This window comes from Pseudophryne corroboree, chromosome 1 (assembly GCF_028390025.1).
Source record: "Pseudophryne corroboree isolate aPseCor3 chromosome 1, aPseCor3.hap2, whole genome shotgun sequence".
NCBI lineage: Eukaryota > Metazoa > Chordata > Amphibia > Anura > Myobatrachidae > Pseudophryne > Pseudophryne corroboree.
In genome coordinates, this window is record NC_086444.1 from 878725790 (window position 1) to 878751321 (window position 25532).

At 46.7% G+C, this 25532-nt stretch overlaps 1 protein-coding gene across 6 annotated transcripts in view; it reads left to right on the forward strand.

Moving 5' to 3' along the window:
- The window catches only part of ANKRD17 (ankyrin repeat domain 17), a 405562-nt gene that overhangs the window by 280199 nt on the left and 99831 nt on the right, over positions 1 to 25532 (forward strand). For 4 of the 6 annotated variants that reach the window (XM_063920096.1, XM_063920091.1, XM_063920093.1 and 1 more), the window contains exons 15-16: positions 10789 to 11544; positions 14990 to 15138. In XM_063920096.1, the coding sequence (XP_063776166.1) occupies positions 10789 to 11544; positions 14990 to 15138 (905 nt within the window). The remainder of the gene's footprint in view (positions 1 to 10788; positions 11545 to 14989; positions 15139 to 25532) is intronic. The other 2 variants (XM_063920092.1, XM_063920095.1) reach the window with 2 other exon arrangements.

Here is a 25532-nt window from a genome sequence, read left to right on the forward strand (position 1 = left end):
CAGAGCAGTGATAACGAACCGGGAAGAAGGGGACTATATGGTGTCCCGAGACATCAGGGATGCTTACCTCCATGTCCCAAATTTGCCCTTATCACTAAGGGTACCTCAGGTTCGTGGTACAGAACTGTCACTATCAGTTTCAGACACTGCCGTTTGGATTGTCCACGGCACCCCGGGTCTTTACCAAGGTAATGGCCGAAATGATGGTTCTTCTTCGAAGAAAAGGCGTCTTAATTATCCCTTACTTGGACGATCTCCTGATAAGGGCAAAGTCCAGGGAACAGTTGGAGGTCGGAGTAGCACTATCTCGGATACTGTTACAACAGCAGGGGTGGATTCTAAATATTCCAAATTCGCAGCTGATCCCGACAACAAGTCTCCTGTGCTTAGGGATGATTCTGGACACAGTCCAGAAAAAGGTGTTTCTCCCGGAAGAGAAAGCCAGGGAGTTATCCGAGCTAGTCAGGAACCTCCTAAAATCAGTGCATCATTGCACAAGGGCCATGGTAAAAAAATGGTGACTTCCTTCGAAGCAATTCCAGTCGGCAGATTTCATGCAAGAACTTTTCAGTGGGATCTGCTGGACAAATGGTCCGGATCGCATCTTCAGATGCATCAGCGGATAACCCTATATCCAAGGACAAGGGTGTCTCTCCTGTGGTGGTTACAGAGTGCTCATCTTCTAGAGGGCCGCAGATTCGGCATTCAGTTTTGGATGTTGGTGACCACGGAGGCCAGCCCGAGAGGCTGGGGAGCAGTCACACAAGGAAAAAATTTCCAGGGAGTGTAATCAAGTCTGGAGACTTTTCTCCACATAAATATAGCTAAGGGTAAATTTATAATGCTCTACGCTTAGCAAGACCTCTGCTTCAAGGTCAGCCGGTATTGATCCAGTGGGATAAAACATCACGGCAGTCGCCCACGTAAATAGACAGGGCGGCACAAGAAGCAGGAGGGCAGTGGCAAAAACTGCAAGGACTTTTCGCTGGGCGGAAAATCATGTGATAGCACTGTCAGCAGTGTTTCATTCCGGGAATGGAAACTGGGAAGCAGACTTCCTCAGTAGGCACGACCTCCACCCGGCAGAGTGGGAACTTCATGGGGAAGTTTTCCACATGATTGTAAACCGTTGGGAATTACCAAAGGTGGACATGATGGCGTCCCGTCTGAACAAAAAACGGGACAGGTATTGCGCCAGGTTAAGAGACCCTCAGGCAATAGCTGTGGACGTTCTGGTAACACCGTGGGTGTACCAGTCGGTGTATGTGTTCCATCCTCTGCTTTTCATACCTAAGGTACTGAGAATTATAAGACGTAGAGGAGTAAGAACTATACTCATGGCTCCGGATTGGCCAAGAAGGACTTGGTACCCGGAACTTCAAGAGATGCTCACAGAGGACTTGTGGCCTCTGCCGCTAAGAAGGGACTTTTTTCAGCAAGTACCATGTCTGTTCCAAGACTTACCGCAGCTGCGTTTGACGGCATGGCGGTGGAACGCCGGATCCTAAGGGAAAAGGCATTCAGGAAGAGGTCATTCCTACCCTGGTCAAAGCCAGAAAGGAGGTGACCGCACAACATTATCACCACATGTGGCGAAAATATGTTGCGTGGTGTGAGGCCAGGAAGGCCCCACGAAGAAATTTCAACTCGGTCGATTCCTGCATTTCCTGCAAACAGGGGTGTCTATGGGCCTCAAATTGGGGTCCATTAAGGTTCAAATTTCGGCCCTGTCGATTTTTCTTCCAGAAAGAATTGGCTTCAGTTCCTGAAGTCCAGAAGTTTGTCAAGGGAGTATTGCATATACAACCCCCTTTTGTGCCTCCAGTGGCACTGTGGGATCTCAACGTAGTTCTGGGATTCCTCAAAACACATTGGTTTAAAACCAGTCAAATCTGTGGATTTGAAGCATCTCACATGAAAAGTGAACATGCTCTTGGACCTGGCCTGGACCAGGCGAGTGTAAAATTGGTGGTTTTTTTCTCAAAAAAGCCCATATCTGTTTGTCCATTCGGACAGGGCAGAGCTGCGGACTCGTCCCCAGTTCTCTCCCTAAGGTGGTGTCAGTGTTTCACCTGAACCAGCTTATTGTGGTGTCTTGCGCCTACTAGGGACTTGGAGGACTCCAAGTTGCTAGATGTGGTCAGGGCCCTGAAAATATAGGTTCCAGGACGGCTGGAGTCAGGAAAACTGACTTGCTGTTATCCTGTATGCACCCAACAAACTGGGTGCTCTTGCTTCTAAGCAGACTTTTGCTAGTTGGATGTGTAATACAATTCAGCTTGCACATTCTGTGGCAGGCCTGCCACAGCCAAAATATGTAAATGCCCATTCCACAAGGAAGGTGGGCTCATCTTGGGCGGCTGCCCGAGGGGTCTCGGCTTTACAACTTTGCCGAGCGGCTATTTAGTCAGGGGCAAACACGTTTGTAAAATCCTACAAATTTGATAACCTGGCTAAGGAGGACCTGGAGTTCTCTCATTCGGTGCTGCAGAGTCATCCGCACTCTCCCGCCCGTTTGGGAGCTTTGGTATAATCCCCATGGTCCTTTCAGGAACCCCAGCATCCACTAGGACGATAGAGAAAATAAGAATTTACTTACCGATAATTCTATTTCTCGGAGTCCGTAGTGGATGCTGGGCGCCCATCCCAAGTGCGGATTATCTGCAATACTTGTACATAGTTACAAAAATCGGGTTATTATTGTTGTGAGCCATCTTTCAGAGGCTCCGCTGTTATCATACTGTTAACTGGGTTCAGATCACAGGTTGTACAGTGTGATTGGTGTGGCTGGTATGAGTCTTACCCGGGATTCATAAATCCTTCCTTATTGTGTACGCTCGTCCGGGCACAGTATCCTAACTGAGGCTTGGAGGGGGGTCATAGGGGGAGGAGCCAGTGCACACCACCTGATCCTAAAGCTTTACTTTTTGTGCTCCTGCGGAGCCGCTATTCCCCATGGTCCTTTCAGGAACCCCAGCATCCACTACGGACTCCGAGAAATAGAATTATCGGTAAGTAAATTCTTATTTTTCCTGTGCTAAAAGTCTAAAAGATTATACATTTAAAATTAACATTTGTTTCTAATTGTGCACCACTGGGGAGATAGACGTTAAATGTCTACCGAATTTTTCCTTTTTTTTTAAATATATTTGGGAGCATGTTGTAATGGAACTTTTTCACAGCCTTGTATGAAACCAGCACAATGTGTCATTGGGCTGAATACCGCTTTGAATAGTACAACCTAAATTGCGCTTCACACTGTTCATTCGACACCTGCTGACCTTGCAGCATGACACTGGTGGGGTTGTTCATGTCCCAAGAGTACCTGTCGCTTCTACCGTGCAGGTTGCTAAATATGTGTTACTTTTATATATACATAGCATGTGATGACTGCTAATTATTTAACTAAACAACCATTCATTATGTTAGATTATATGTGGTAAAAATGGCCTCCTAAAAGAGAAAAAAATGTTTGCAAATGTTTTTTTCTTTTCAAACATTTTCCTGCAGGTTTTTAACTTTCCTCTTGTACTGTACCTGTATGGAACTCAATGTACATTGGTATTTGAAAATATACATGGCTTCAAGGGGTCTATTCATGAAGCAGTGAACAGAGTGAAGTTGCCCCTGGGCAACCAATCAGCTGCTCCGTACAGTTGTACAGTATGCAAATTATAAATGTTACTTCAATGCCGATTGGTTGCCATGGGCAATTTCTCCACTGGCTCACTTCTCCACACTTTTCACTGCTTCATGAATAGCCCAACTGTCAACATTTTGTTACCATTCTTTAGCATGAATTACAATATTTAGTGATTTGTGCTTTTCCTTTAGACTCTGCTTGTGTGCTGGTATTGCTGTTTAAGGGATACATGTTCTTTCCGATTTACATTTTATACCTATTAGTGTAATTTCCAAAGCTTTTGTTTAGCTGTTTAAGTGTAACAATTTGTTAGGTTATATACAGTATATAGCATTTAAACAGTAATGATTGTTCATCTGTGCTCAGTACTACAGTCATTTGTTAGATAAGGTCTATCGTATCAGTCACCAACTAGTATTAACACTGGTAAGAATTGGATGACAGTGGTTAAGCTCTTGTACAGCGTATATTGAGGAAATTTGATAACTTGTTATGGGGATTTTTTTTATTTGGGACCTAAAGAGAATTTTTTTTTTTAGAATGCAAAACAATGTTACTCCAGTCCATAAACTTTTTTCTGTACACTTGAGGCCCCAGCATTACATGTTTTTTTTAATAGTTTGAGCCAACACAGATCTTTTAGAAAGTGTATGTTTCTAGAGTAAAAACTGAGACAATTGTGTGTTGAAGCGTTATACAGTATACTTTGGTTTCTCCAACTTAACATAACTAACATATCTGCATGCTTTCTGTCCCAACCTGATTAACCCCATACTCATGGTCTAGCTAAGGAATGACTGACTGGTTGAACTTGAGCAGAATAGAAAGCATTAGTGAATTTCAGTTGTGGATTTTTTGGTGTTTGCCTTCTTCCTTAGTTGTCTTTGTATAGGTTTTTGTGAGTGACAGGTATATTTTTTTAGTGCCTCTTTAGCCAAGCTATGTTTCTCTTACGTCCTAGAGGATGCTTGGGACTCCAAAAGGACCATGGGGTATAGACGGGATCCACAGGAGACATGGGCACACTAAAAAGACTTTTACTGGGTCTGAACTGGCTCCTTCCTCTATGCCCCTCCTCCAGACCTCCGTTAGATTCTGTGCCCAGGAGTGTCTGGACACACTCTAGGGGAGCTCTACTGAGTTTCTCTGGAAAGGACTTATGTTAGGCTTTTTTATTTTCAGGGAGACCTGCTGGCTACAGGCTCCCTGCATCGTGGGACTGAGGGGAGAGAAGTCAGACCTACTTCTTCTTAGTTAAGGGCTCTGCTTCTTAGGCTACTGGACACCATTAGCTCCAGAGGGTTCGATCACTTGGTGCGCCTAGCTGCTTGTTCCCGGAGCCGCGCCATCACAACCCTCACAGAAGCCAGAAGAAAGAAGCCGGGTGAGTATTAGAAGAACAGAAGACACCAGACGGCAGAAGACTTCAGTAACGGTACAACAGCGCAGCGCTCCATGCTCCCACACACATCACCAGCGGCACTCGCAGGGCGCTGGGGGGGAGCGCCCTGGGCAGCAGTTACTGAGGGTCAATTTAACTGGCAGAAGGCATATTCGGTGCCCGGGCACCGTATACAATACCCCAGCCAGTATAATAAATTCAAATTTGAGCGGGACTACAGAGCGCCGGGAAGGGGCGGGGCTTAGCGGCACAGCTCACCAGCGCCATTTCCTCTCTCCACAGCCGCTGCAGAGACGCTGGCCCGGACCTCCAAGCTCCTTACAAGTAACAAGGGAGCAAAACAGGGAGTGGGGGGGGGAAGCGCATGCAATTTGGTGCTTTTTATATTTATATTACAGCCCACATATATTATATTTTTTATTTGTAGTATATGGGCGCTGGGGTGTGAGCTGGCATAGTCCCTCTGTGTTTCTCTCTACAGGCTTCCCTGTGGGTCTGTCCCCGTGATTTGGCCGGTGTGAGTGTGGGTGTGTCGGTACTTCGTGTCGACATGTCTGAGGCTGTGTGTTCCTCCCCGGAGGAAGTTACTGGGGGCGCAGAAAAGGATTTGGGAATGACTGTCGGCGCAGCCGACTGCTGATTGGGTGAATATGTTGAGTACACTGAATGCAAATGTGGCTTTATTGTCTAAGAGGCTAGATAAATCTGATTCTCAGACACAAACATGGAGGAAATCCATGGAGGACACCCCTCAGGGTCACAAAAATGTTCATTTACCCAGATGGCAGATACAGATACCGACACAGACTCTGAGTCTGATGTCGATTTCAATGAGGCTACTTTACATCCAAGTGTAGTTAGGAGTATTCAGTACATGATTGTGGCTATTAAAGATGTTTTACATATCTCTGAGGAACCTGCTGTTCCAGACACAAGGGTTTGCTTATTTAAAGGGAAAAAGCCTGAGGTGAAGTTTCCCCCCTTTCATGAACTGAACGCTCTTTGTGAAAAGGCTTGGGAGTCGCCTGACAAAAGGTGGCAGATTCCCAAGAGAATTTTTATGGCCAATACTTTCCCCTCTGATGACGGGGAGAAATGGGAGTCGTCTCCCAATGTGGTCAAGGCTCTATCCCGATTGTCCAAGAAGGTGGCGCTTCCGTCTCCTGACACGGCTGCTCTCGGATCGCAAGCAGGAGACGACATTGAAGGCCATTTTCGGTAATACTGGTCCATTGCTCAGACCTGCTGTGGCGTCTGTATGGGTGAGTAGTGCTATTGCTAAGTGGGCTGATAATTTGGCTTCTGATATGGATACCCTTGATAAGGATAACATTCTTTTGACTCTTGGTTATATCAAGGACGCTGCAGATTACCTAAAGGATGCGGCGAGGGATGTTGGCCTCTTGGGATCGAGAGCCAATGCCATGGCGGTCTCGGCCAGGAGGGCGCTGTGGATTCATCAATGGAATGTTGATGCCGACTCCAAGAAAAATATGGAAGTTCTCCCTTTTAAAGGTAGTGTCTTGTTTGGTGACGGCCTTGCTGACCAGGTGTCTACCGCTACTGCGGGTAAGTCATCTTTTCTTCCTTATGTTCCCACACAACAGACAAAGGCGCCCCATCATCAGATGCAGTCCTTTCGGCCTAATAAATACAAAAAAGGAAGGGGTTCGTCCTTCCTCGCTTCAAAGGGTATAGGAAGGGGAAAGAGGTTGCTTGCCGTGTCAGGCACCCAGGACCAAAAGTCCTCCCCCGCCTCTACCAAGTCCACCGCATGACGCTGGTGCTCCCCTGCGGGGGGGCATCTCCGATTCTTAAGTCAGGTCTGGTTTCAGTTGGCCCTGGGTCTTTGGGTCTTAGACAGTGTCCCACGGGTACAAACTGGAGTTTCAGGAGTTACCCCCCACGCTGCTTTTTCAAGTCGGCACTACCAGTTTCTATTCCAGAAAGAGTAGTAGTAAATGCTGCGATGCAAAAGCTGTGTCAGCAGAGGGTCATTGTGCCGGTTCCCCCGTCCCAACGGGGGGAAGGTTTCTATTCGAGCCTCTTTATCGTGCCGAAGCCGGACGGCTCGGTCAGACCGATTCTGAACCTAAAATCCCTTAATCCATACTTGAAAACTTTCAAGTTCAAGATGGAATCTCTTCGAGCTGTGTTCGCCAGCCTAGAAGGGGGGGATTTTATGGCGTCAGTCGACATAAAGGATGCCTACTTACACGTCCCAATATATCCTCCTCATCAGGCCTTCCTGAGATTTGCGGTGCAGGATTGTCATTACCAATTTCAGACGTTGCCGTTTGGGCTTTCCACGGCCCCGAGGGTCTTCACCAAGGTAATGGCGGAAATGATGGTACTCCTTCGCAAGCAAGGGGTCACAATTATCCCGTACTTGGACGATCTCCTGATAAAGGCGAGATCAAAGGAAAAATTGTTAAGAAATGTGGAACTCTCCCTGTCGGTTCTGCGATATCACGGTTGGATTCTAAATTTGCCAAAGTCTCAGTTGATCCCGACAACTCGGCTGCCCTTCCTGGGCATGATCCTAGACACGGAGCTTCAGAGAGTGTTTCTTCCGGAGGACAAATCTCTGGAAATAAAGACCATGGTCAAGGAGCTTCTGAGGCCGACAAGAGTGTCGATTCATCAATGCACTCGAGTGCTAGGGAAGATGGTTGCGGCTTACGAAGCCATTCCGTTTGGCAGGTTTCATGCCCGGGTGTTTCAGTGGGATCTGCTGAACAAATGGTCCGGGTCTCAGCTGCACATGCACCGGAAAATAAGTCTATCTTCCAGGGCCAGGATTTCTGTCCTGTGGTGGCTGCAAGGGTCTCACCTTCTAGAGGGACGCCGATTCGGAATCCAGGACTGGGTCCTGCTGACCACAGATGAAAGTTTCCGAGGCTGGGGTGCAGTCACGCAAGGAAGAAGTTTCCAGGGAAAATGGTCAAGCCAGGAATCTTGTCTCCACATAAATGTTCTCGAGTTAAGAGCCATTTACAACGGCCTCCTGCAAGCGAAGAACATTCTTCAGGGTCTCACTGTCCAGATCCAGTCGGACAACATAACAGCGGTGGCGTACGTAAACCGCCAAGGCGGAACAAGGAGCAGGGCAGCAAAGGCGGAGGCCACAAGATTTCTCAGCTGGGCTGAACAGCACGTGAGCGCTCTGTCAGCAGTCTTCCTCCCGGGCATGGACAACTGGGAAGCAGACTTCCTCAGCAGACACGATCTCCATCCAGGAGAGTGGGCTCTTCATCAAGAGGTATTTGCAGAAGTGACAAGGCATTGGGGAATTCCTCAGATAGACATGATGGCGTCTCGCCTCAACAAGAAGCTTCCGAAGTATTGTTCCAGGTCAAGGGACCCCCAAGCCAGTGCAGTGGACTCCCTGGTAACTCCGTGGGTGTTTCAGTCGGTGTATGTGTTCCCTCCGCTTCCTCTCATTCCAAAGGTGTTGAGGATCATAAGACGAACAAGGGTTCAGGCAATACTCGTCATTCCAGATTGGCCACGGAGGGCCTGGTATCCGGATCTTCAGGAATTACTAGTAGAAGATCCTTGGCCGCTTCCTCTATGAGAGGACCTTTTACTGCAGGGGCCCTGCGTGTTTCCGGACTTACCGTGGCTACGTTTTCACGGCGTGGAAGTTGAACGCCAAATCCTAGCTCGGAAAGGTATTCCCGGGGGAAGTCATCCCCACTCTCCTTAAGGCTAGGAAGGAGGTCACGGCAAAACATTATCACCGTATTTGGAGAAAGTATGCGTCGTGGTGTGAAACCAAAGCCGCTCCTGTGGAGGAGTTTCACTTGGGTCGTTTCCTCCACTTTTTGCAGGCAGGCGTGGATGCAGGCCTGAAATTGGGTTCCATCAAAGTGCAGATTTCGGCTTTATCTATTTTCTTTCAAAAATAATTTGCCGTCCTTCCTGAGGTTCAGACTTTCGTGAACGGAGTGCTGCATATCCATCCTCCATTGTGGCACCGTGGGATCTTGAAGTGGTGTTGCAGTTTCTTATGTCTCACTGGTTTGAACCTTTGCGTAAGGTTAAATTAAAGTTTCTCACTTGGAAGGTGGTCATGCTTTTGCCGTTGGCGTCTGCCAGACGAGTGTCTGAATTGGCGGCTTTGTCTCACAAGAGCCCATATTTGATTTTTCATGTGGATAGAGCGGAATTGAGGACTCATCAACAATTTCTGCCGAAGGTGGTTTCTTCGTTTCACATAAATCATCCTATTGTGGTACCTGTGGCTACGGATGCTTTGGCAGTCCCAAAATCTCTTGATGTCGTGAGAGCTTTGAAAATTTATGTCGCCAGAACGGCTCTTACTAGGAAAACAGAGGCTCTGTTTGTCCTGTATGCTTCCAACAAGATTGGAAATCCTGCTTCCAAGCAGACTATTGCACGCTGGACTTGTAATACGATTCAGCACGCTCATTCTTCGGCTGGGCTACCGTTGCCGAAGTCAGTAAAGACCCATTCTACCCAGGAGGGGTCTCGGCACTTCAACTTTGCCGAGCAGCTACGTGCTCGGCTTCAAACACTTTTGCTAAGTTCTATAAGTTTGATACCCTGGCTGAGGAGGACCTCATGTTTGCTCAATCGGTGCTGCAGAGTCGTCCGCACTCTCCCGCCCGGTCTGGAGCTTTGGTATAGACCCCATGGTCCTTTTGGAGTCCCCAGCATCCTCTAGGACGTAAGAGAAAATAGGATTTTAATACCTACCGGTAAATCCTTTTCTCCTAGTCCGTAGAGGATGCTGGGCGCCCATCCCAGTGCGGACTGTTCCTTGCAGTTGTATTGATACTGGTTATTTTCGGGTTACACAAGGCTTGTGTATCAGTTATATTCAGCTTGTTGCTGTTGTTAATTCATACTGTTATCTGGTTTCCTGCTGATCCAGTTGTACGGTATGTTTGTGGAGTGAGCTGGTATGTCTCTCGCCCTTAGTTTAACAAAAATCCTTTCCTCGAAATGTCCGTTTCTCCTGGGCACAGTTCCTATAACTGAGGTCTGGAGGAGAGGCATAGAGGGAGGAGCCAGTTCAGACTCGGTAAAAGTCTTTTTAGTGTGCCCATGTCTCCTGCGGATCCCGTCTATACCCCATGGTCCTTTTGGAGTCCCCCAGGATCCCCTACGGACTAGGAGAAAAGGATTTACCGGTAGGTATTAAAATCCTATTTTTCCTAGGCTGTCGTTTATCTATCTAACAATCTCCTACACTATGTGCAATGCCCTATGCTTTGGTGGTATCACCTTTAGTTCTAGAATAACATTTAAAGGCTGACTCCACTGTCATGGAGGTTTAGTCACTCTAGTAAATATCTAGTGGATATATAGCATTTATCTGTCCTGGAGCTATCCTCTTCAGGAGGGCAGGGGCAAGTCCTCTCTGCGGCACCTCCCCTATCATAGATTACTTCTGCTTCAAGACAGGTAAGTGCAAATATACACACTATTAAAGACTATATGTTTAAATAATGACTGTATATGCTTTTTAGTTTCCAAATTCATCCACCGCCCCAAACACATTCACAGATGTTGTTACCTCTTAATACCCAGATCTTAAATATTAACCAACATTGAGATATTTGCAGTATTACCTTTTTTAATAGTGTCATAGTTTTGTGGATGTAGTTCATGTACCTATCCTTGCAAGTCTCCCCATGTCTGGCCTTAGCAGTTATGAGGGTGCCATTCCTTTTTGCGCTTCCATTGGTTCTGAGGGGGTTTCTTTTTCACACAGCTGCATCTAAGCAGAAGTCCAGTGGCCATGTGCCAGACAGCAGCCAGGACGCACAAGGATACATCAGCAGTCAGTCTCCAGAAAGTATTGTAGAAGAAGCTCAGGGGAAACTTACCGAGCTGGAGCAAAGGATCAAAGAAGCCATTGAAAAGAATGCACAGTTACAGTCCTTGGAGCTGGCCCATGCAGACCAGTTGACAAAGGAGAAGATAGAGGAGTTGAACAAAACACGTGAAGAGCAGATTCAGAAGAAGCAAAAGATACTGGAAGAGCTGCAAAAAGTTGAGCGAGAGCTGCAGCTAAAGACCCAACAGCAGCTTAAAAAGCAGTATCTAGAAGTAAAAGCTCAGAGAATTCAACTTCAACAGCAGCAGCAACAGCAAACCTGCCAACATCTCGGACTGCTAACTCCAGTAGGGGTTGGAGAAGAGATCACTGAGGTAGACTATGCCCACTTACAGCAGGTTGACACTATCCTGCTCAAAGAGGACTCTCAGCAGACTGCAGTACAGATGGGCTTTACTCCCATGCAGCCTCTGGCAATGCCTCAATCTTTGCCTCTGGCAGCGGGTACTCTATCCCCTGGGCCCATTGCTAATCTTGCAGACCTTCAAGGAGTTATTGTGGGACAGCAAGAATTGAGCCAAGCACAGATAACAGGTCTTGGGCAAGGTGTCCTGGCAGAAACGCAAGAAGGTTTAATGATAGCCAGTCCTGCTCAGACACTCACTGACACGCTGGATGACATCATGGCAGGTGGGTATCTTGCTTCAACCTAGTTACATTTGGTTTATTTACCTGTGCAATGATTGACATATATTTCTGGTGTCTCTTAATGTTTAGTTTTTAGTCCAGTTTTTTTTAGAAGATTTAGCCTTGATGAGTTGTTTAATATATAGTAAGACTTTTAATATACATTTATTCTGAGTATTATGCTATTATGTAATGTTTTTAAAATTGAACCTAAAATAATTATTGCATTAAATGCATTTGAAAATAATTTCAGACACATGTAACAAATGACTCTTTATGCTGAGCATTAAAATCTTTTGGACGAAAGTGACACCCAAAGCAAATAATGCCATTTATGTGTTGTAGGAGGGTGTTACGATGAGAGAATACTTATCTTGCATTTGCCGCTTGCCAGATCTACTGGTTTCAGGATGATATGAGAGTCCCAGGCAGCACTCTTTTATCTGTTTACTGCTTGGCCTGTTTCATATGCTGTATCTTGATTGGAAAGATTACAAGGAAGTAGCACTTACACCAAGGGTCTTACGCAATAGCTTACAAGATGCAATCTCTGTTGAGTCTCTTGTGAGTCTGCCCGTTTTCTTAAAGCTGCAATCTGTTAAAATCTGTGTTGCTTCTTTAAATGATTGCCACTTTAAAAATATGGGCAGACTTTCCTGGAAACTAGCCAGAGCCTGCATCTTCTAGGTCAGGCATGTCCAAACTGCGGCCCTCCAGCTGTTGTGAAACTACATATCCCATCATGCCTTGACACAGTTTTGCTGTCGGAGAATGCTAAAGCTGTGTCAAGGCAAGCTGGGATGTGTAGTTTCTCAACAGCTGGAGGGCCACAGTTTTGACATGCCTGTTCTAGGCTATTACATAAGACCCAGTTCTGTCTGTAAGCACAGATATGTTTGGTAGGAGACTGCTCGTGATTGTGGCAATTGGTGTATTTAGCAAATAGTGCTTGCAAAGTAAATTTGCTTTCAAATTTATTTTGGTTATCTTCCATCCAGTACTAAATCTTCAGTTTTTGGCAGCATTATTGTTTAATATATAAGTGCCTCTTGACCCAGATACGTGGTAATTTTAAATTGAGTAGTGGCAAATTACATCAATTCATTACTATGTTAACCCATAGTGGTGACTTAACTTATTGCTTAAAGGACTCCAGATGCCATCCTGCAAATGTTCCTTTATGTTTCAAGCATCCGACTATATTATCACTATGAACTCTATATCATTCAGATACCCCTGTTTTCCTCGATGTGGCACGGCTCAACTAGTGTCTGTGCATTGTGTAAAACTGGATCCAGATAATAGTCTAGTGTAGTATCCTGCAGCGTTTTACAATTATCAAATGCTTTATCCCTTTAAGGAAACCATAAGATAAAGCAATGTAGTTCAGAAAAATTATCTATTGGACATGTTCTTTTAAAGGGTATTTCTGTGTGCTTCTATCCAAATGTAGACATTTTGTGTAGCACTTAGATCACCTTCATTCACTCTACAACAGCCTGTTTGACAAACTAGTTAAGACACGTGCAGCTGCTATGGAAGGTAGGTGTATTTCATTGTGGCTTCTGATTAGAGGTTCTTTCTAATCCAATCACAAAATACAGATGTGTGTGACTAATAACATTGCACAGCATTTTACAAACAGCCATTAGACATGCAGCACTGCAATATATAAGTGGGTCTGATGATCTCTGGGTTATTGCCAACAGTGAGGAATGAGGCTACTTAATGCTGTTGTCACACAGAGTATATGAACATGCAATTTATATGTTCTGTAGCATTCCCCATTCAATGTAATGAACTTGGTATTGTTTTCAGAAAATGGCACCATTCCTAAATGTACATGTGACTCAGGGACGGCGATAAAGTCGCTGGAGATAAAGTACCAACCAGTCAGCTCAAACCCAGCCTGTGACGTGGTAGTCAGGAGCCGATTGGCTGGGACTTTATCGCCAGCGACTTTCTCTCCATGCAAGGCTTAGTAAATAGACCCCTCAGTCCCATGTTGACACTGTGACTGTGGCGATTGGGAATTATGGAAGACCATCTATGTTGCCAGCTAGTAAGGCATGACTAAACTTGGAATAAATTAAAATGACATGGGATGACCCTTTGCACAATAAAAGTTGAGACTGTATCTTATGTATCAGCATTTATTTCTTGAAAGGATTGTAAACAACAGGTAAATGTCCATTTTTATTGTATTGTGCCAGAATGATTTGGTTTTAGCAGGTTTTGAGAATTGCACATTTACATTTTTATATATATAGATCCTAATTTGGCAGGTGTACTACAAAAAGTACATTCTTGAAACCTTTACATATCATTGTTTTTCAGCAGGCATAATTAGTTCACCTAGTAAATAACATTGGTAATTCTTCATTGATTACTGCACTAACGATTAGCATGATCTCTTTTTAAAGTTATTTTTATTTTCCTTAGCTGCTCTAGTGGCTTTTAAAGAGAAAAAAAAATCAGAATAGTCTTGTATGTGTATTATAAATGGCCACTTTTCAATTGCTTTTAGTTTGTAAAATGTTTTAAGGAATTGCTCTAACAAGCATAGTGTACATTTGATTATGTATGCCATAGTTGTCATGTACACCTTGTTTTGCAATATGGCATAGTAAGATATACCCGTACCTTGCTGTCTAATGAAAGTAGATTAGTTTGTGTTCTCTCTATATAGTACTTCCTTTGTATAGTATTTGATATCCTCTGGTATGTGATGTAAAGTGCTTTTCTGATTAACTGTTATAAGTGTACTATGTTTGAAAACATGTTATGTAAATGCTTCAAAGGGAGAATACAGTCAATTAAATATAAATTAATGTAAAAGGCACCCTGTAAGCTTAATGGGTTTAATTCAGTGAAGGGGATGCACTTACTGTATTAATTAGTTCTCCGTTGTACCAGTGTTCCTCGCAAATGGAAGATAGTTTGCCTTTTCTGGATTTTGAGATTTAATACCTAATAAGAAAGTAAAGTAATCACACTATTGGATATTTTTTTTTACATAAAGGGCCTCTTGTCCAGACAGTGAACAGGACTGTCCTAATTGTGCCCTTTGTTAATGGGGAGGCTAGAATGCTACTAATACAGGGTTCTGTTACTACGGTGACATTGCATCATCAAATTATTTTCCAGAGTCTATGAAGTCCAGGGCAACGAAAATTGAGCAGTTTTCATACGGTTTCTGCTCTGTTGCACACTGCGTTTTCTAAAATGGCCATTTTACAAATACAGTGAAATGTTGGAAATGTTTCAAGGCTTTCTGTAATAGATCTAGATTATCACTTGATTTGAGTCTTCTAGTAGATTGTATGTTAGTGCTAAAAAGCATATCCCTAACAAACTGCTATAAAGATGCATGTTATCACTTAATTCTGTACAACCTGCTGTTTCAATACAGTTTTTCTAGCCTAAGTGTAGATATTTTGTTCAACAGCAGTGAGTGGAAGAACATCTGCGATATCAAACACTCCTACCCACAGTATTGCTACTTCCATTTCCCAACCTCAGACGCCAAGTCCAAGCCCTATCATATCTCCTTCAGCCATGCTGCCTATCTACCCTTCCATAGATATCGATGCACAGGTAAGACGTTAATAATATCCTTAACTGCATGTTATTGAATAATAGCACCCTAATATACATTAGTTTGTTAAAAAGTTTAGTTATACGTTAGTTTGTTTGTAGTTTTGTTTTCATGTTGGTGTTTCATTTCTCTAGCATCCATAAGGGATATTGGGGAATCTAGTACGATGGGGTATAGACGGGGTCAAAAGGAGCCAGTGCACTTTAAATTTCTTCACCTGGGTATGCTGGTTCCTCCCCTCTATGCCCCTCCCACAGGCAGTTTAGAAAAAAGTGCCCTCAGGAGAGGATGCACATCTCTGCAGCTCCAGAGAGTTTTCTTCAATTTCTTTTAATCTTTTATTTTCAGTATGCTGTCTGGGCAACAGCATACCTGCACCGTGGGAGTTAGGGGGGAAAGTGGGACGGGCAGGCGGTCACCTGCCTTACAAGGTGCAGAGCCACTTCCTCTGTGTTTGTTCAATGAGGCACTGCGTCATGGCTGTCAAAGCCGTAGCACGCACCTAACGCTGCCTCAAGGCGACATCGGTGGTGAGTACAAGCCGGGGTCCCCACTAGGGGGGGTCCCCCAGGTTCAAAGTGTGGCTGAACACAGGGGGGGGGGGGGGGGGGCTGCTAAGATTCCCCTAAGATCCCTCGTGTAGAGCTGGCACGAAAGGGCTTGACTAGCACTTGTGTGATGTTTTAAGCTTAAAAGGAGACCTTTGCCAGTATTATATATGTATGTAACTCCGTTGCCATCGGAAAGGGCGTAGCTACCTCAGAGCGGGACCTGAGGCGTTTTGGCGCCATCCTCTGCTTACTGCAACCATTTACAGCACTTCCTGATCCTCAGACACGCTGGATATCTGGTATAGGGTGTAGCAAAGGGGGAGAGCCGCTTGTGTACACTATCCTGATCCCATCTAGGACAATAATTGTTAGTGTTTACTGCATTATAGGGAGTTGACAGCCTGACGGGCTGTGCAGCTCATGGTGTGCTGGTGTCCCCTCTCTCACTCTCTGCTCACATACAGTGGGGCAGGCTTGTATTATAACGGTCTGTGTGTATGTTATTGTGCTTACTGTGAATATGGGTAAACACAAGCTGTGCAGTGGATGTCACACTAGATTCTCTCCCTTATCTAATGACTGTTTCCTGTGAACAATGCAGTCAATCTTCACAAGTCAGTGAAGAGGCTGGGGGAGAGGGTCCAGAGCCCCACTGGTTAGGGTCTCTTAAGACTATGATGTCTGATATGTCATCCCAGATCACTGCTAATATGCAGAAAACTCAGCTACTGCAACAAGCTGTTGCAGATTTAGCTGCTAGGGCAGATGCACAGCCACCCCTCTCTCATGCAGGTCCTCAGAAGCGTGGTTTACCTGCTATTCTCTGATACAGATGATGATATACAGGATGATTGGGATGACCTGGACCCCATTAGCGTTGATCCCGACGTTGCTCAGGGTATTGAACCACTCATTTTGGCTATAAGGGACGTGTTAAAGCTCCCTCTAGAGGACGCTGCGTCACAGCAGTCGTTTTTCTTTGTACAAAACAAGCCCAATGTCACTTTCCCTGATTCTACAGAGTTAGATGACTTATTCAAAAAGCCTGGAAGAATCCAGACAAATTCCGAATGTGTCCAAAAAAGTTTTTGTGCACTTTCCCATTTGCTCTTGAAGGTAGAAAATTTTTGGAGGAACCCCCAGGGGTGGATGTCTCAGTATCTCGCCTGTATAAAAAGGCAGTGCTGCCTTCCCCGGGCTCCTTTACCATGAAGGATCCAGGGAATAGGAAGATAGAGACCACACTAAAATCTATATACACAGCAGTCGGTATATCACAAAGACCTGTCATTGCGGGTTGCTTGATGACCCATGCTATTCATTCTTGGGCCACTCAGATTCAGGGGGTCCTCTTGGGGGTTATGCCCTAAGTTACTATGGTAACCCTTCTGAAGCACATTCAGGACCCTACCCGTGTCCTCTGTGATTCGCTCGAGGAAATGGGGAACATTAATTCTCAGACTTCTGCCATGGCAGTGTCGGCGCGCAGGGCCTTGGGGTTGACTCAGTGGGTTGCGGACGCAGAATCCAAACGTAGTGTGGAATCACTCCCTTTTTCTGGTGAATGGCTTTTTGGGGTCGAATTGGATACCTGGATTTCTCTTACGTCCTAGAGGATGCTGGGATCCACATTAGTACCATGGGGTGGTATAGACTGGTCCACTAGAAGCCACTGGCACTTTAAGAGTTTGAGAGTGTGGGTTGGCTCTTCCCTCTATGCCCCGCCTACCAGACTCGGTTTAGAAAATGTGCACGGAGGAGCCGGTCACAGCTAGGGGAGCTCTACAGAGTTTCTCCAGTAAAATTTTATTTTAGAGTTTATTATTTTACAGGGAGGCTGCTGGCAACAGCCTCCCTGCTTCGTGGGACTAAGTGGGGGAGTAGTGTCCGCCCTGAGGGGTCTGAGCCACTATCTCTGCTGACAGGACACGGAGCTTTTGAGGGGATCAAACGTTCGCCGCCACAGGGGATCGCTCATCCCAGCAGCACGCCAGTCACCCCCTTACAGAGCCAGAAGATCAGTGGCGAGATAGTCACCGGCCCCCCAGGCAAGCGGCCTGCCAGTGGGAAGATGGCGGCAACAGGGTATGGAGCGCAGTACTAACTGCGCTCTGGGGCTCAGCGGTACATAGTGCGGCGCTGTGAGGGGCACCCTGAGCCAGCTCCTACACTGACTGACAAGCCTGTCAGGGTCCCAGGATCGCTGCTAACACTTTTCCTTCGGCCAGTATAATCTTCAGAAGAGCGGGAAGCAGCGCCATGAAAGGGGGCGGAGTTGCTCCTCAGAGCGGACCCAGCAGCGTTCAGCGCCAACTTCCTGCCTGCAGAAGCGTTGACAGGGAGAGCTGTCCCTCCAAGTCAACTCCAGCTATCTTGTACGGTACCAGGGGAATGTAGAAGGGAGGGGGAGGCTGTGTAGTCTATTAAGGTACACAGACAGCGCTGGGAGTTTCATTAGTTCTACCTTAAAAAGCGCTGTGTGTGGGTTGGCTCCAATCTCTGTGTGTCTCTGTGGCATACTTGGGGGGAAACTGTCTGACATTTCCCTGTTTGTGAGTGTTTACGATCTCACATAGCCAGGTCTAGGGACTTTGTGTCATATGCTGCAGAAGAGATTTCCTCTCAGGAGGGATCCATTCCATGTACACAGGATTGTATTGCTTTGTCACAGACCCCTATTGTTGAAGCTAATACTGAGACTGAAACTCAGGTGTTAAAGAAGTCTGTGGCAGTTTGGTCAGGCTCTGTCCCTATTCCTGCAAAACCCCCTAGCATGTTCCCACGTTGCCCAAATTATGCAAGATGACACTGATACCGATTCTGATTCTTCAGACAATGATAGGGATGTGCTGAGGGGGGCGGCATCCCTTGCAAAGGGGTTGCAGCTCATGATATGAGGCCGAGATGTATTTAAACATTAATGACACTACACCTGAGCAGGTTGAGGAGGCTTACTTCACTGATAATAAGAGAGCCCCGCTAACCTTTCCCGCGTCTAAAGAATTAAATGCTATATTTGAAAAATCCTGGGAAAACCCAGAGAAAAAATTCCAGATCCCAAAAAGGGTTCTGGTTGCTTTTCCCTTCCCTGAGGAAGATGGGAAAAAATAGGAAAACCCACCAATCTTTAATGCATCTGTCTCCAGACTGTCTAAAAAGGTGGTTTTACCTGTCCCTGGTTCTACCGTGTTGAAAGAACCGGCTGATCGTAAGATTGACACTACGCTCAAATCCATATACACTGCTTCAGGAGTGGCCTTAAGGCCCACTATTGCCTGTGCATGGATTTCTAAAGCCATAGTAAAGTGGTCAGGCACATTACTAGAGGGATTGGATTCAATGGATAAAAGTGACGTTGAATTGTTTTTACGTAACATACAGGATTCTGCAGGATTTATGGTGGAATTCATGAAAGACCTGGGTTCCATGGCTGCACGAATATCCTCCATGTCAGTATCAGCTCGCAGGGGACTCTGGCTACGCCAGTGGTCTGCAGATGCGGAATCCAGGAGAAGTGTGGAGAACCTACCCTACACAGGTCAGGCTCTATTTGGGGAAGCGTTGGATGTGTGGATTTCCATGGCAACCGTGGGTAAGTCACCTTTCCTTCCCTCTGCTACTCCTTCTACGAAGAAACCGTTTCTTCAGCTGTGCAGCAGTCCTTTAGGACCGCTAACACAAAAAAAAACCAAGCCTTCTACCACTTTCTTTAGAGGTGGTAGAGCAAAATCCAAAAAGCCTGCACCTGCAGGCTCCCAGGACCAGAGACCTACTTCTGGTTCCTCAAAATCCTCAGCAGGATGGTGGACCTCAAAGCCTGGGGGACGGGCTGGTGGATGCGAGACTCAGACGTTTCAGCCATGTCTGGGTGTCATCCGGCCTGGATCCCTGGGTACAGGATATTGTGTCCCAGGGGTACAGACTGGAGTTTCAAGAACTCCCGCCTCACCGATTCTTGAAATCAGGCTTACCAGCTTTGCTGACAAACAGGGCTATCCTACAGGAAGACATCCTAAAATTGGGAAAATCACAGGTCATTGTCCCAATTCCACCTCATATGCAAAACAAGGGTTATTTTTCAAACCTTTTCGTGATACCGAAACCGGATGGTTCGGTCAGACCAATTTGTATATTCAAAATTGTGTCTCTCAGAGCAATGATTTCATGTTTGGAGGAGGGAGAGTTTCTGATATCCCTAGATATCAAGGATGCGTACCTCCACATTCCGATTTGGGGCACTAGCATTCGGCTTCTCCACAGCACTGAGGGTGTTCACCAAGGTGATGGCAGATATGATGATTCTCCTCCGCTCACAGGGGGTGAACATAATACCATATCTGGACGATCTGCTGATAAAGGCAGCATCCAGGGAGAGGTTGTTGCAGTCCATTGTTCTCACGACTCATGGAACACGGTTGGATCCTGATTTTTCCAAAATCACATTTGGAGCCGACCAGGAGGTTGTCTTTTCTGGGAATGATCCTCGACACAGAAGTGCAGAGGGTGTGTCTTCTGGGGGAAAAAGCGTTGATACAAACAATGGTCCGGTATGTCCTGAAGCCAGCCCGGGTTTCGGTTTATCAGTATATTTGCCTTCTGGGGAAGATGGTGGCCCCGTACGAGGCTCTACAGTACGGAAGGTTTCATGCTCGGCCCTTCCAACTGGATCTCCTGGACAAGTGGTCGGGATCTCATCTACACATGCACCAGAGAATACGTCTGTTGCCAAAAGCCAGGATTTCACTCCTCTGGTGGCTACAATTACCTCACCTTCTGGAGGGCTGCAGGTTCGGGATTCAGGACTGGATCCTTCGAACCACGGATGCAAGTCTCCGGGGCTGGGGCGCAGTCACTCAAGGGGAAACCCTTCAAGGAAGATGGTCAAGCCTGGAATCCAGCCTACCAATAAACATTCTGGTACTAAGCCATCTACAACGGTCTTCTCCAAGCGGCCCATCTTCTGCGAGGTCGAGCCATTCAAGTGCAGTCAGACAATGTAACGACAGTGCTTACATAAACCGACAGGGCGGAACGAAGAGCAGAGCTGCAATGTCAGAGGTAACGAGAATCATCCCCTGGGCAGAAAAACACGTGTTGACGCTGTCAGCAATCTTCATTCCGGGAGAAGACAACTGGGAAGCAGACTTCCTCAGCAGACACGATCTCCATCCAGGGGAGTGGGGTCTCCATCCGGAGGTGTTCAAGGAGGTAACAGATCTTTGGGGTGTACCTCAAATAGCCATGATGGCCTCTCGTCTCAACAAGAAGCTTCGGCGATATTGTTCCTGGTCGAGAGACCCGCAAGCCGTGGCGGTGGACGCCCTAGTGACTCCGTGGATGTTCCAGTCTGTATACGTGTTTTCTCCACTTCCACTCTTTCCAAGAGTTCTAAAACTCATAAGGAGAACAAGAGTTCAGGCGATCCTCATTGCTCCGGACTGACCAAGAAGGGCTTGATACGCGGATCTTCTGGATCTACTGCTAGAAGAGCCGCGGCCTCTTCCTCTTCGGGAGGACCTGCTACAGCAGGGGCCGTTCGCTTATCAAGACTTACTGTGGCTACGTTTGACGGCATGGAAGTTGAACGCCAGATATTAGCTCGGAGGGGCATTCCGAACAAGGTTATTCCTACCATGATACAGGCTAGGAAAGGAGTAACGTCTAAACATTACCATCGTATTTGGAAAAAATATGTATCTTGGTGTGAGTCCAAGAAGTTTCCTACGGTGGAGTTTCAACTGGGATGGTTTCTCCTCTTCCTGCAAGCCGGTGTGGATATGGGCCTGAGGAGGTGATCCGTAAAGGTCCAGATTTCGACCCTATCCATTTTCTTCCAGAAACAGTTTGCTTCCCTCTCGGAGGTTCAGACCTCTTTGAAAGGGGTTCTGCACATCCAGCCTCCCTTTGTGCCGCCTACAGCACCATGGGATCTTAACATGGTGCTGAAATTTCTCCATTTGGATTGTTTCGAGCCTCTACAGGAGGTTGAGGTCAAGTTTCTCACATGGAAGGCTGTCACTTTGTTGGCCTTAGCTTCTGCTAGACGTGTGTCGGAGCTGGGGGCTTTGTCTTGCAAGATCCCCTACTTGATCTTTCATGAAAATAAAGCTGAGCTCCGGACACGTCAGCAGTTCCTTCTGAAGGTTGTGTCGGCATTTCGTATCAACCAACCTATTGTGATGCCAGTTGCTACTGACTCCTCAATTTCATCAAAGTCCTTGGATGTTGTAAGGGCTCTAAAAATCTATGTGAAGAGGACTACTCATCACAGAAAATCGGACTCTGTTTGTCCTGTATGATCCCAAGAAACTTGGGTGTCCTGCTTCTAAGCAGATGATCTCTCGCTATATCAGGTGTTCACTATCCAGCATGCGCATTCTACGGCAGGATTGCCGTGTCCAAAATCTGTTAAGGCCCACTCTACTCGTAAGGTGGGTTCTTCCTGGGCGGCTGCCAGGGGTGTCTCGGCTTTACAGCTTTGCCGAGCCTGCTACTTGGTCGGGGTCGAACACGTTTGGAAAGTTCTACAAGTTCAATACTTTGACCGCTGAGGACCTGAAGTTTGGTCAGTCAGTTCTGCAAAAGCCTCCGCGCTCTCCCTCCTGTTCTGGGAGCTTTGGTACATCCCCATGGTACTAATGTGGACCCCAGCATCCTCTAGGACATAAGAGAAAATAGGATTTTAATTACCTACCGGTAAATCCGTTTCTCGTAGTCCGTAGAGGATGCTGGGCGCCTATCCCAGTGCTGACTGTTCCTTGCAGTTGTATTGATATTGTATTGCAGATGTATTGAGGTTTGTGTATCAGTTATATTCAGCTTGTTGCTGCTGTTAATTCATACTGTTATCTGGTTTCCTGCTGATCCAGTTGTACGGTATGTTTGTGGTGTGAGCTGGTATGTCTCTCGCCCTTAGTTTAACAAAAATCCTTTCCTCGAAATGTCCGTCTCTCCTGGGCACAGTTCCTATAACTGAGGTCTGGAGGAGGGGCATAGAGGGAGGAGCCAGTTCAGACTAAGTAAAAGTCTTTTTAGTGTGCCCATGTCTCCTGCGGATCCAGTCTATACCCCATAATCCTTTTGGAGTCTCCAGCATCCTCTACGGACTAATATTCAGCCGTTGCTGATGTTTCAAGCTAGTTAGCTTGGTTTGCCTTGTGTGTGAGCTGGTTTGAATCTCGCAACTATCTGTGTAAAATCTCGAAGTTGTCCGTCTCATTGGGCACAGTTTCTAAACGGAGTCTGGTAGAAGGGGCATAGAGGGAGGAGCCAGCCCACACTCTCAAACTCTTAAAGTGCCAGTGGCTCCTAGTGGACCCGTCTATACCCCCCTCCCCATGGTACTAATGTTGACCCCAGCATTTTCTACGGACTACAAGTAAAGGATTTACCGGTAGGTTATTAAAATCCTATTTTCCAAAGTTATAGCTGTGAAAACCATGTTTCTCACCTCTGGGTCGTCGACGAGACGCTCCTATCCGAGGCTGTCCAGTCCTTTCGGTCTCAGATTTCGATCGAAGGCCATTGGTGCCTCCAATGCGGCTAGAAGCACCAGAGGTAAATCCAGAAAACCTGCAAGCACCAGTTCTCAGGAACAGTCCACCGGTTCTGCTTCCACTAAGGCCTCAGCATGACAGTGCCCACCCACCCCGAGGGGATCTCAAGGTGGGAGCTTAACTGTGTCACTTCAGCCGCATCTGGGAGACTTCCTGCCAGGATGCCTGGGTCAGAGATCTCGTTTCTCAGGGCTACAGGCTGGAGTTCGACAGTACTCCCGCTCAACGATTTTTCAAATCAATCTTACCAGCTTTGGAGGATATGCAAGTTACGTTACAACAGGCAATCCAAAAGTTGGTTCTGTCCCACGTCATTGTTCCAGTACCACTATCTCAACGCGGCACAGGGTTTTACTCAAACCTGTTTGTGGTTCCGAAACCTGACTGTTCGGTCAGACCCATTTTGAATCTCAAATCCTTGAATCCTTTCTTGAAGGTGTTCAAGATGGAATCCTTGCGAGCAGTGATTGCGGGCCTGGGAGAACGGGAATTTATTTTCTCCACGGATATCAAGGATGCCTACCTCCATATTCCGATTTAGTCCTACTGGACAATCACTTCCAATTCCAGCCCCAAGGGTATTCACAAAGGTGATGGCGGAGATGATGTTCCAACTCCGGGTCGAGGGGGTCAATGTGGTCCCTTATCTGTATGATCTTCTAATAAAGGCACGATCCAGGGAGCTTTTGTTGCTCCATATCGACCGCACCATCCATCTTCTATCAGACCATGGGTGGATCCTCAACTTGCAGAAGTCCCACTTGGAGCCAACTCAGAGGCTGTTCCTGGGGATGTTGCTGGATACTTTGGGCCAGAAGGTGTTTCTACCAGAGGACAAGGCGAAAACACTTCAGAAGATGGTCCGCATGGTGCACCAGCCTACTCGAGTGTCCGTCTATCGCTGCATAAGATTGCTTGGAAAAATAGTTGCCTCATACAAGGTGATCCAGTATGGGAGGTTCCATGCCAGAACATTTCAATTGGATCTCCTGAGCAAGTGGTCCGAGTCGCATCTCCAGATGCACCAGATGTTTCGGCTGTCACCTCAGGCCAGGATTTCCCTCCTGTGGTGGCTACAGTCCTCCAATCTCCTGGAAGGCTGGAGTTTCGGGATTCTTGACTGGACCCTCCTCCTCAGTCTAAGGGGGATGGGGTGCTGTCACCCAAGGGGCGCAGTTCCAGGGCAGGTGGTCAGCCCACGAGGCCCTCCCTCGAATCAACATTCTGGAACTTCGAGCGATCTACAGTGCTCTGCTTTAGGCCTCTCCTCTACTCAAGGATCACCCGATCCAGGTACAGTCGGAGAATGCCACGGCAGTGGCGTATATCAATAGTCAAGGAGGGCAAACAGTAGAGCCTGCATGCGTATCAAAGATACTCCTCTGGGTGGAATGAAATGCAAGAGCCATGTCAGCTATCTTCATTTCCGGGTGTGGACAACTGGGAAGCAGACTTCCTGAGTCGCCACGATCTCCACCCGTGGGAGTGGGGGCTCCACCATCTGGTGTTCTAACAGCTCGTCGACAGGTGTGGTTGCCCACAAATAGACATGATGGCTTCTCGTCTCAACAAGAAACGTCCCTGGTATTGCTCACGAACCAGGGACCCTCAGGCGAGGGCAGTAGACGCACTGGCGTCGCCTTGGCCTTACCGGCTGGTCTATCTTTATCCTATGATTCCATTGCTCCCAAGGGTGCTGAAGCGAACCAGGATCAAGGTGTCCAGGCAGTTCTGATTGCCCCGAATTAGCCTCAGTCGAAGACCCTTGGCCTCTACCACTAAGAGGAGATCTTCTTCAACAAGGACCGTTCGTCTAACCGGACATACGGCGACTTAATTTGACGGCATGCAGGTTGAGCGGAACATCCTAGCTCACAAGAGCCTTTCCAAAAAGGTTATTGCTATCATGGTTCAGGCCAGAAAACCTATGACGTCAAAACACTATCATCATATCTGGAGGAAATATGTCTCTTGGTGCGAGGAATGCACATATCTGCCTGCAGCGTTTCACTTGGGACATTTCCTGCAAGCTGGTGTGGATAAGGGCTTACGTCTGGGTTCCATTAAGGTCCAGATTTCAGCCCTCTCCATTTTCTTCCAGAAGAAATTGGCAGTGTTGCCTGAAGTTCAGACCTTCTTGCAAGGGGTGCTCCACATACAACCACTTTTTGTGCCGCCTACGGCACCCTGGGATTTGGATGTAGTATTGGCATTTCTACAGTCCTCCTGGTTTGAACCTCTGATGACGGTAGAAGACAAGAACCTCACATGGAAGACTGTGATGTT